The 10,934-nt window shown below is 53.6% G+C and overlaps 2 protein-coding genes across 3 annotated transcripts; one reads left to right on the top strand and one right to left on the bottom strand.

Moving 5' to 3' along the window:
* Positions 1 to 847: 847 nt before the first annotated feature.
* Ube2c (ubiquitin conjugating enzyme E2 C) lies at positions 848 to 4,140 on the top strand. Of its 2 annotated transcripts, none has more exons than XM_027954247.2 (6): positions 848 to 1,042; positions 1,537 to 1,564; positions 2,161 to 2,247; positions 3,194 to 3,398; positions 3,495 to 3,554; positions 3,897 to 4,140. In XM_027954247.2, exons 1-6 carry the CDS (start codon positions 942 to 944, stop codon positions 3,953 to 3,955), a joined length of 540 nt encoding a protein of 179 aa, XP_027810048.2. In that variant the 5' UTR covers positions 848 to 941; the 3' UTR covers positions 3,956 to 4,140. The 2 variants fall into 2 exon arrangements, with proteins under 2 accessions (XP_027810048.2, XP_027810049.2); XM_027954248.2 differs by lacking the exon at positions 848 to 1,042 and adding an exon at positions 1,165 to 1,279.
* Positions 4,141 to 7,643: 3,503 nt separating this feature from the next.
* Tnnc2 (troponin C2, fast skeletal type) lies at positions 7,644 to 10,582 on the bottom strand. The gene is made up of 6 exons (XM_027954330.2): positions 10,532 to 10,582; positions 8,632 to 8,683; positions 8,377 to 8,520; positions 8,182 to 8,296; positions 7,933 to 8,069; positions 7,644 to 7,755 (listed from the first exon to the last, which is right to left on the bottom strand). Exons 1-6 carry the CDS (start codon positions 10,532 to 10,534, stop codon positions 7,724 to 7,726), a joined length of 483 nt encoding a protein of 160 aa, XP_027810131.1. The 5' UTR covers positions 10,535 to 10,582; the 3' UTR covers positions 7,644 to 7,723.
* Between the last annotated feature and the right edge of the window lie 352 nt (positions 10,583 to 10,934).

The following is a 10,934-nucleotide window of genomic DNA, read 5'->3' as shown; positions in this document are numbered from 1 at the left end:
GTTGTTTTTGTTGTTGTTTGTTTGTTTTTGTTTTTTGTTTTTTTTTTTGAGATGGAGTCTCACTAAGCTGTTTAGGGCCTCGCTAAATTACTGAGGCTGGTTTTGAATTTGAGATCCTCCACCCTCAGCCTCCTGAGCCGCTGGGATTACAGGTTAAAACAGGGCGGGGCGCAGTAGTGCACGCCTATAATCCCAGCTACTCAGGAGGCTAAGGCAGAAGAATCTTAAATTCCAGCGGTAATTTTAAGAAGACCTTATCTTAAAAGGCGGGGGAGGGGAGGAGATGTAGCTCAATGGTAGAGTGCCTGGGTTAAATCCAGGCGGGCCCAAAGTCACAGCAAACCAGTTGGAGAGGCATGATAAATTCTCTAGTAGGGAGTCTGCTGTTCTAAACATCAGCCCATTCACCGTTTCCTAGGATTTTCAAATAACTTGGGACTCCAACAAAGGCATCCGGGTCATTGTAATAGGGGGAGCAAAGTCTTCGGTTTGGGGAAGGGCACCAGCGCTGCAAGGCTGGAGGCCCTACCTCCTCCAGGAAGAAGGGATCGGGCCAGGCGTGCCTGCTATTTCCCAGCAGAGCTAGGCGTTGACCTTAAGCCTCATCCCACGTGGACGTTTTCTTGGCCCTTTAATGGTCGGCGTTTTCCAAAGGCCACCAATCCACTGCAGGTTCGTTAGTTAGCGGCAGCATCTCCTGCCAATCGGCCTTCAGCGGCAGAACCACCGCCGCCCAATAGTGATGCGCTGATGGGCGGGCCTAGCGGTTGCGCAGTGACAGAGCGCTCCGGCGCCTCGCATTGGCTGGATCAAACCCAAGCGAGCCTAGGATTGGCCGACCTTACCGGAGGGTTACAATTCAAACGCGGGCGGGCGGGCCCGCAGCCCTGCAGTTGCCGTCCTGTTCTCCGAGTTCCTGTCTCCCTACCAGCGCTGCTGGGATGGCCTCGCAAAACCGGGACCCAGCCGCCGCCAGCGTCGCCGCAGCGCGTAAAGGAGCCGAGCCCAGCGGGGGCGCCGCCCGGGGCCCTGTGGGCAAGAGGTGAGTGGGGCGGAAGTAACGCTCGCCCGGCCTGGCATGTCCTTGGCATGGGGACCCAGAGCGAAGACTTCCGGGACCCCCTCCTCCTGGAGCGGGTACATACACGAAGGCGGGAGCACCCGCCAGGAGCTCATGGCCTGGGCTTCCTTCTGCCCCCGTCCCGGAGCGGGTGGGTAGGTGAGGGGCCACGCCAGGAACTTAGGCTGCTTTTTGAGACTCCTGAGGGAAGACGGGAGGGTAAGTACGCTGCCAGGATTCTCCCAGAAGACGCCAGAGTAGTGAGGGTTAAGAGCATGCCAGAGTCAAACTGCAGGAGCCGGGAATTAAGAAGGGTGAAAGCTCACCAGGGTCCTCCTGTGGGGATGATGAGTCGGACCTGGGAGAAGGGGGAAGCCTGCATGACAGCTGCTCGGAGCAATTCCAACAGGAGAAGATGCTCCACCTGGAAAACTGACCCATCCAGACTTCCAGGTGACTCTGAATTCTTTTTGCAGGCTACAGCAGGAGCTGATGACCCTCATGGTAAGTGACTAAGTGCTATGAGATTCCAGTCAATTGGTGCGTTCTCCCGTCTCCACCCACTTATCAGTAGCTTCCTTCCTCTATCAATCAGACTCCTTGCTAGGTAAAAAGGTTCAGTATAATTTTTCCGGGAAGCCATTTATACTCCCACCTGTACCTTTTCTTACAGCAGTTCTAGCCCCCCCACAAGGCATACAAGTCCTTCCCCGTTCTGCCTCTTTTCCTTACCTCCTGGCCACAAGCTTAACCCTTTTACCCACCCCCAACTCCCCACCTTGGTATTTCTAGTCCGGTCTTACCTTGGGATTCTCCCTTCCTAGTTGTCCTTTGCTAATTTATCGCTAAATACTCATTTCAAAACTTTTGAACATATTTCCAATATCGTATATTTGAATTATTAGCAACAAATGCAGAGTTGGCCTCTGCTTCCCTTACTACCTCTCCCTCCCTAACCTGGTGATGTATCTCTTGGTTGGGTTTGGTGGCTCAATTTGAGATCAGAGTATGAGGAGATCAGGGCAGGGGATCACCCACTGACCTTTGCTATGCCCTAAAGTATACGCTGCAAATCAGCAAGTGTTGTGTTTCCTCCCCAGATGTCTGGTGACAAAGGAATTTCTGCCTTCCCTGAATCAGACAATCTTTTCAAATGGGTAGGGACCATCCATGGAGCAGCTGGCACAGTAAGTATAGGGTTGGAGTGGATGAGTGTCACTTTGCTGAGTTTGGGGGAAGATAGGAGGTGAGATCCAAGTGCCAGGTCTGCTTCAGTCTGTTAGCTGGGCGAGAGAGTTCCCTTGTGTCTGTTCACAAGCTCTGGGCCTTGTGATGACCTTGTTATCTCCTCTGTGCAATGAAAGGGTAGGTTTAAAGCAAAACTGTCCAAGGGACCAGACAACAGTGAAGTAACAGCAAACACTGGCTAGTGTGATGGCACAAGTCTCAAAAAGGCAACTTCCCATTGCTGCACATCTGGTTTAAGATAACCAGCCAGGCGTGGTGGCACATGCCTATAATCCCAGCAACTTGGGAGGCTGAGATAGGAGGATTGCAGGTTCAAGGCCAGTCTCTGAAAAAAGTGAGATGCTAAGCAACTCAGTGAGACCTTCTCTCTAAATAAAAATAGGGCTTGATGTGGTCTAGTGGTCAAGTGCCCCTGAGTTCAATCTCTGGTACCAAAAAAAAAAAATAACAGACCAGGCATGGTGGCACTTGCCTATAATCCCATGAACCTGGGAGGCTGAGGCAATAGTTTGAGGCCAACCCCAGCAACTTAGCATGGCCCTGTCTCAAAATTTAAAACTATCGTAATTTAAAAAGCAGGGGTAGAGCCTGGGGATGTGGCTCAGTGGTAAAGCACCCCTGGGTTAAATCCCCAATGCAAAAAAAAAAACTTGGAAATCCAGATCTGTGGCAGCCCTCGGGATGCCAATGTGTAACATTTATACTGAAGGGTCACTGATGTCCCCCTCAGATAAGAGGAAGACCCCAGAGCCAATGAAACAATTTGTCTACTGTCCAGTCTCAGACAAAACTTCAGAAGGCCCTCCCTGGCGAGCCCCTGGGTGGCCTGGATTGGGCGTGAGGACAGGGCAAGCTGCTCACTTCTTCCTCTCCTTCCAACACCAGGTGTATGAAGACCTGAGGTACAAGCTGTCCTTAGAGTTCCCCAGTGGCTACCCCTACAATGCTCCCACAGTGAAGTTCCTCACACCCTGCTACCACCCCAACGTGGACACTCAGGGCAACATCTGCCTGGACATCCTCAAGGACAAGTGGTCTGCCCTGTATGACGTCAGGACCATCCTGCTGTCCATCCAGAGCCTGTTAGGAGGTGACTTCTGAGACCACCCCTTCCTGTCAACAGGGGCCTGTCAGGCTTTCTGTGGGTCGGCCTCTTCTACCCCTGACCATTCTCTCTCCTCCACAGAACCCAACATCGACAGCCCTCTGAACACACATGCTGCTGAGCTCTGGAAAAACCCCGCAGGTAGGTCCTTCTTGAATATGGGATGATCCCTCAGAAGGAGCTCAGTGGGTGGGCTGAGGGGAAAGGATGGCGACCACTTCTGATCAGCCTTGGTGCATTCTAAAGTGACAAGTTAGTCCCCTCCTTGTTCATGGAACTTGAGGGGCCTTTGGTAGAATGGGTCACTGGCACCCTCCCCATCTTACTGGAAGCAAGTCCATCAGGAGACGATGTCTCCTGTGAGGGCAGAACAGTCCCTCCCAAGGTGCACCTCGAGTGTGCTTCCCGGTCAGCTGCCCTCTGGCCACCTCACGGGCTCTCCCGTTTCCAGTCACTCATCCGAGACCTGCCTTTCTCTTCCAGCTTTTAAGAAGTACCTGCAAGAAACCTACTCGAAGCAGGTCTCCAGCCAGGAGCCCTGACCGGGGTTGTCCAGCTCTCTGTGTTGATTTCTCCTTAGGTAGCCTGTCCTCTTCTTGGTTCTTGTATAGGACTATGTATCTTGAGCTGTGGTATTATTTTTGTTTTGTTTCTGTCTTTTAAATTAAGTGTGGTTGAGCCCCTGCAATGTATATTAAATAAATACATTTTGGTTGGTTTTTGTAAAGTTGCTGCCTTGTAATTACCCTTGGGTTGGAGGTGCTCGGAGCAGGCAGAGGTCTGGCTTAAGACAGGGACTCTTGCCCTGTTACAGGGGTTGAAGCAGCTGACAGGCTGAGAGGCAATTTGTGACCTTAGTTATTTTACCACTGTTTGTTCATCTATAAAATATGTCACAATAATGCCTGTTGGCTGGGGGTGTAGCTTGGTGGTAAAGTGCCTGCTTAGCAGGTACAAGGCCCTGGCTTCAATCCCCAGCACCAAAATAGCCATGGCAGGCACCAGGAACGTCGGCATTGGGGTGGCCCAGCTGTGTTGATGAGGCAAACCAGGCCTTAGACTGAAGGGTACACCTGTCTGTGCCCTCAGAGAGGGGAGGACCTGCCACCCACTCTGTGACAGCTGTTATGGCCCTGAAGAATAAAACTCGGGTTACCCTATAGCAAGTGCAGAGTCTGGGGAGACCACCAGGGAATGCCCTCCCACTGTGGGAATCCCCAGGTCCCCATGGAAAGCTCCAGAGGGGCACATTCATTTCCTGCTCCATCTCCACTAGCGGCTCCTCCATCTGCTGTACCCAGGTCCCCAACTGTTTAGGTTACCTTTCCTCTGGCTTATATCAGGATCTGGCCTTGGGACCCCTGGAAGGAAATGTCCATGCAGACCTGCTGGGTCCCTGCAGGGGCAAGCACTGGGAAGAAGAGCAGCCTGAGGTGATGGGCCCAGCCCAGGCCCTGCAGGAAGAGTCCTGCAGCAAGGTAGACGGCAGCATCCCAGTTGCTCCAACCTGCCTGGGTCTCTGCCTCAGCACCCAGCCTGGTGCCTGTCGCGATGATTTTCACCCACCTCTTTGACTCTTGTTGGCCAAGGTCCTTCTTTGCCCTGGGTTCCCCATCAAGCAGCCATAGGTAAAAGGAATTGAAGTTGTCGGGTCTGGGATAAGAACTTGAGTGTCCTCTGTCTGAAACTGTGTTCAGTTCTCTCTTATGCATAGAGCTTTCTCAATTTAACATACATAGAGACCTACCAAGGATCTTGTTAAAATGCAAATTTTGGGGCTGGGGCTCAGTGGTAGATCACTTGCCTAGCACACGTGAGGCACTGGATTCGATTCTCAGCACCACATAAAAATAAAGTTTCATTCACAACTAAAAATATGTGTGTTTTTTTTTTAATGCAAATTTTGAAGGGGCAGGGTTGCCTTTTGATGTGTGGTTCTTCCAGGAGCAAGGGCACCCCCCTGGAACTTGTTAGAAGAGCCAATTCTAGTTCCCAACAAGCTTTCCAGGTTCTGATGCTTTCAATTGTCAAAGTCACTCAGTTAGAGGATGCCTGGGAAAGCAAAGCTCAGAACCTGGTGCTAAACTGGTTCTAATTAAATGCTGAGGTGGTGGTGCAGGCCTGTAATCCGGCACCGCAGGAAGCTGAGGCAGGCGGACTAAAAGCTTGAGGCCAGCTTGCAGTGGCACATGCTGGGACTCTGGAGGCTGAGGTGAAGGATCCCGAGTTCAAGGCCAGCCTCAACAAATTAGCAAGGTCTTAAGCAACTTAGACTGTGTCTCTAAAAATAAATAAAATTTAAAAGGGGGAGATTGGGATGTAGCTCATGGTAAAGCACCCCCAATTTCAATCCCCAACACCAAAAAAAAAGGAATAGGGCTAGATCTTTTAGAGGTGGAGACTGAGTGCCAGAATTCTTGTCTTGGGCCCCATCCTCAGTATCAAGCCTGAGATGGGGAACACAGGAGAACCAGACAGAGGGGAGTAGGATTCATCCATTTAAGGCATGAATTTAATTTCCTCAAATGTAAAGTGGGAATAACAGCATCTGCCTCTAGGTGTGTTGTGTGGGTGAATGAGACAATGGCTATAAGGCAAGGGCACAGCCCAGAGTGGGCACTCAATAAATACTAATGGTTACCAAACCCCAGCACCAATTTCTGGCTGAAAATACAATCTGGGAAATATATGAATAGAACAAAAACAAGAAATAAACAGGACAGGAATGGAGAAGGAGGGCTGTAGCAAAAAATACAGTAACAGTGGGGTTCAATTTCAAGAATGATGATGATGATATCTAGCATATATATCATATATATACTTCTTACATATAATATTTGAGGGTTTGTTATTTTTGTGTTTTGGTACTGGGCACTGAACTCAGGGGAGCTTTACCACTGAGCCACATCCCGTTTTTATTTTCAGACAGGTTCTTGCTAAGATGCCAAGGTCGCCTGCAATCCTCCTGCCTCTGTCTCCCTAGTCACTGGGATTTCAGGTGTGCGCCACTGAGTCTGGCTAGCATTTTTAAATATTTACTATGTATCAGGCACTATTCTAAGCACATTGCACACAAGAACTCATTCTTAAAACCCTGTGAGATTAGCACTAATCACTATCCTCATTTACAGATGAGGAAACAAGCAGAGTGGCTTAATTTGTCAAAGGCAGTGAGGATTCAGACTCAGCCTGGCTCTACAGCTAAACTTCCTCTACACTTAATTAGCTATAAGGGGGCACCTGCTGTAACTGAGTTGTTGACAAAGAGCTTTGGGAGCTATATCCTAGCCAGCCAGGGTGGGGATCAAGCGCAGAGATGGTATGTTGTTGTGAGATGAAGAATTTATAAGAAGGAGGAAAGCATTCTAAGGAGTCAGAACAGCATGTGCAAAGGCCAGGGGCTTGGAAATGCGCCCTAGTCCACAGGAATGAGTAGTGGGAAGGTTGTGAGGGAGAGGAGGGGAGGAATTGGGAGCTGGTTCTAAAAGTTATGGAAAGCCTTGAAGCGTTTCAGAGGGGGAGTGGCCAGGGCCCATTTCATTTTTGCTCCATTATGCTATTGGCCTCTATGGAGTGCTGTGGAGGGGGCTGAAGGCAGGGAGCTGGAGGCAGACCGAGATAGGGGTCCTGGGTCGAGATGATGGGCTCAACCTCTTCTGGGCGCTCCACCCTCCCCTACAGCAAGGCACCTAGGAAGCTTGGAAGAGCAAAGTCGTTCAAGCAACAGTAATGCTGGCTGGGATGGATGGACACCCCGACCCTCCTCAGCCGGATGGCCCAGAAGGAGGCAAGTCGGACACCCAAGACCCAAAGGTTCCAGAAAAATAGGACGATGGAGAAGTGAAGAGACTTCACCCCTCTCCCCTGGAGCGCACCTTCACCCGACCCGCCGTCCTGGGCGCCCTCCTGGTGCCACCGGCTCCCCTGGACTCAGTTCCAAGTCCCTGCGGTCTCCCCTCCACTGCCAGGTGCAACCGCTGGCCCAGTGCCCGCGGCCCGGAGCCGGCGGCTACCCCGCAGGGCGCACCCCGCAGAGCGCACCCCAAGCCCCCCTGGCCGCACGGCCGCCTGGGTCTCACACCGCGGCGGGTCCCGCACTGCTGTGCAGCATCCCACCCAGGCGGCCCGAGAGCCGCGGTCCCAGTCCACCCGCCGTCACTCATGTCACGAGCTGAGCTTTGCAACTTGTGCTTTTATTCCCTCCCGACGCAGTCAGAAGGGCCGCGCCTCCCGGTGGGGCAGGGACGACCGGTGGGCTGGCGCTGCCCGCGCCCGAGGGACGCGCGGTCTCGGGGCAGACGGCCGGCTCCTTACTGCACACCCTCCATCATCTTCAGGAACTCTGCGGGAAGGGAGGAAGGGGTCAGCGGTCCCTCACGGCAGCAGAGGGTGCCACCCGGGGCTGGGAGGGAACTTGGCCGGCCCCACCCAGCCCACCCACAAGGCCAAGGGCACCCGCGTGAGTGCCATCCGCACTGGCACCGCGCCCCAGAGCTCCATGTGGCCCCTGCGGCCTCACCGTCGAAGTCAATGCGGCCGTCGTTGTTCTTGTCCCCGTCTTTCATCAAGGAGTCGATCTCCTCGTCCGTCACGTGCTCCCCAGAGGCCCGGAAGATCTCGGCCAGCTCCTCGGCGTCGATGTAGCCGTCCGCGTTCCTGCGGGGCGGGGGCGCGGGGCGCAGGGCGCGGGTTACCTGGGTTACCTCGGCCACCCGACACCTGACCCCCCCCCGGGCCCGCCCCGGTGAGCCGCCAGGTCCCCGCGCACCTGTCGAAGATGCGGAAACACTCGGCCAGCTCCTCCTCGCTCTTGCCCTTGGCGTCCTCCTTCATCTGGCGCACCATCATGACCAAGAACTCCTCGAAGTCGATGGTGCCGCTGCCTGAGGGAGCAGGCGCGCTCAGCCCCAGCCGGGCCGCCTGCCCTCCCCGCCACCCCCGCCTCGGAGGGCCACCCGCCTACCGTCCTCGTCCACCTCCTCGATGATGGCGTCCAGCTCCTCTTTGGTGGGTGTCTGGCCCAGCATCCTCATGACGGTGCCCAACTCTTTGACGCTGATGTCCCCGCCACCATCAGCATCAAACATGTCAAAGGCAGCCTTGAACTCTGCCAGGGGAAGGAGAATGGGGGGCTGAGGCGAGGCTGACGCTGCCCAGAGGCCAAAACGTTCCCCAACACACCCGCCGCCCACTGGCGACAGCTGCCCAACCCACTCACCAGCGATCATCTCCTCGCTGAGGTAGGACCGGGCCTCCGCCTGCTGGTCCGTCTGCAGAAGACAGAGCGAGTCAGAGAGCAGAAGGGAGCAGAGTCCCCCCTGAGCCCCGTTCTCCTCGACCTCCACTTTTTAAATTTTTATGTTTTGTGTGGGGGCAGTACTGGGGATTGAACCCAGGGGCTTTCTACCACGGAGCCACAACCCCAGCCCTTTTTATTTATTTATTTATTTTTTGAGACAGGGCCCCCCTAAATGGCTGAAGCTGGCCTCAAAATTGCAATCCTCCTGCCTCAGCCTCCTGAGTTTTGAGGATGGGCCACTGAGCGCAGCCTCCATCCCCATTTCTGTAGGGAAGTGCCCCTGAGTCCTCCTAAAGACCAACTTGGCACACACTTCCTGGGATTTCTCCAAGACACCTGGGTTCCAGGAAACTTCACGTTTTATCTTCTGACACCCACTAACTGCCCCTCAGTGTACCCAGATCAGGCTGAAGGAGACCCAGAGTTTTCTAGCAGCACATTCTGTGCTAAGGACAATGAAAAAAATAATAATTAAATAAAAAAAAACACACCAAGGTCTTTTCACTTGTCCATTGGAGGCCAGGTCAGGAATCCCCAACGACCTTGGGCAAGTCACTTTGCATACCTTCCTCTCAAGTGACTTTGGGGGGTAAGATGAAATCAGGAGTGATGAAGGGCTTGGCATCCTGTCAGTACACTCTAGCATGATCTTCCAATCTCCCCGTCCCCTAATGGTGGCTTGTACTTTAGTAGTTGCTCAATAAACATTTGTTCTCAAATGAATAATAATGCAACACAGTTATTGAGCACCTGCTAAGCGTTAGGCCTTAGACCAGACACTGAGACCACCAAGAAGAGATGGACATACAGTCTCTCCCCTCAGGGAATTTGCAGATGGGGAAATTTTAGGTTTCCTTCTCATACCTCAGTCATTGGAGTGAATGCCTCTCACACTGGGCAAAATGTTATGAGGCTTTGGTGTGAAAATACAGTTTCTGTGGGGACTTCCTGGGTCAGGGGCTTTGGGCTGAGGTTGGTGGTGAAGAACCACTGAGATATCCAAGGAGTTCTTTGGCCAGCTGGTCCTGGCCCCCTCCTTCTCCCCACCCCCACCTTCTCCCCTCTGCTGGTCCCTGCCAGGAAGACAGGCTATTTTTAGGTGGTCTGGGCACAGCAGCTGGCCTCTGGGGTCTAGTTACTCCTTGAAGCCAAGCAGGGAGGGGACCTCAGAGGAAAATGACAACCCAAAGTCAAGACCCCTTCTGGGAGGATGGGGTCTCTCTAACTCTAGTCTGTCACCTTTTGCTTCTTCTGATCATGCTCAGGACCCTGGGTTCCCTGAGACTCAGAGACCACCAAGAAGAGGTGGACAGATTGTCCCTCCCCTCAGAGAACTCGCAGACATGGGGATCTGGAGCTTCCTTCCTGCCGTTCGGTCATTGGAGTAAACACCTCTCAGACAGCCAGCCCCAGACCCTGTGGCCTTCCATCCTCCAGAGGACAGGAGGGTTTGGCTGGGCTTCAAAAGCCCACCCCTGCCACAGGGCTGCTGGCCGACTCACTGTGGCCCTCAGGGTCCGAGTCTCCACTATGAAGGAGACAAGCGAAGACCCCCTCCTAGCTCTACAAATGCTGGAAGGCTCAGAAGGTGGGCAGGGGATCTAGGCCCTGAGGATCCGACCCTGGACCACCCCAGCCCTCCTCATCCACGAAAAGTCAAAGGCCTTTTCCTGGGATTTCTCCAAGACACCTGGGTTCCAGGAAACTTCACGTTCTACCTTCCAACACCCCTAGCTGCCCCTCAGTGCACCCAGATCAGGCTGAACGAGACCCAGAGACTTCTAGCAAGCCAAGGAAGGAAGTCCCTTCTTGTCCTTACCATGGTTGCTGGTCACTGGGACTCCTCTGCTGTGGGTCACCTCCTCTCCACTCCACCACCCAAAGATGCTCTGGCCCACTCCAGCCCCCAGGATTTGTAGGGGCACCCTCTCCTCCCACCTCCCTGCTCCCCAGGACTGGATATCTTGCCCAATCAGATCCTGGGGTCATCAAGCCCCACCCCTTCCAGAGTCCTAGCCCATTACCTAATTTAGCCAAGGTCCCTTGCAGAGAAATTTAAGCCTCTGAGCAGGTGGCAGGCCTTGACGTAGTCCTAGATTCTTCTGAGGAGGGCGCGCCCTGCTCCACTACCTTAGAGGGCCCCTCCTCCAGAAGCACACTGGCTTGGAGATGGGTAAGATGGCGGAACAGTGACAAGGAGGCAGCACGGTGGGATGGGAAGA

The sequence above is a fragment of the Marmota flaviventris genome, chromosome 2, assembly GCF_047511675.1.
Source record: "Marmota flaviventris isolate mMarFla1 chromosome 2, mMarFla1.hap1, whole genome shotgun sequence".
In the NCBI taxonomy this organism is placed as follows: domain Eukaryota; kingdom Metazoa; phylum Chordata; class Mammalia; order Rodentia; family Sciuridae; genus Marmota; species Marmota flaviventris.
Note: the sequence above shows the minus strand (reverse complement) of the source record. Positions and strands in the feature narration are given on the sequence as shown.

Excerpts from the sequence above, each read along its gene's own strand:
- Ube2c (XM_027954247.2), top strand. The coding sequence starts at position 942 with ATGGCCTCGCAAAACCGGGACCCAGCCGCCGCCAGCGTCGCCGCAGCG. Across the intron at positions 1,043-1,536 it reads CGGGGCCCTGTGGGCAAGAG|GCTACAGCAGGAGCTGATGA; the intron begins GTGAGTGGGGCG and ends TTCTTTTTGCAG. Across the intron at positions 3,399-3,494 it reads CATCCAGAGCCTGTTAGGAG|AACCCAACATCGACAGCCCT; the intron begins GTGACTTCTGAG and ends TCTCCTCCACAG.
- Tnnc2 (XM_027954330.2), bottom strand. Across the intron at positions 8,070-8,181 it reads TGTTTCCGCATCTTCGACAG|GAACGCGGACGGCTACATCG; the intron begins GTGCGCGGGGAC and ends CCCGCCCCGCAG. Across the intron at positions 7,756-7,932 it reads CGGCCGCATTGACTTCGACG|AGTTCCTGAAGATGATGGAG; the intron begins GTGAGGCCGCAG and ends CCCTTCCCGCAG.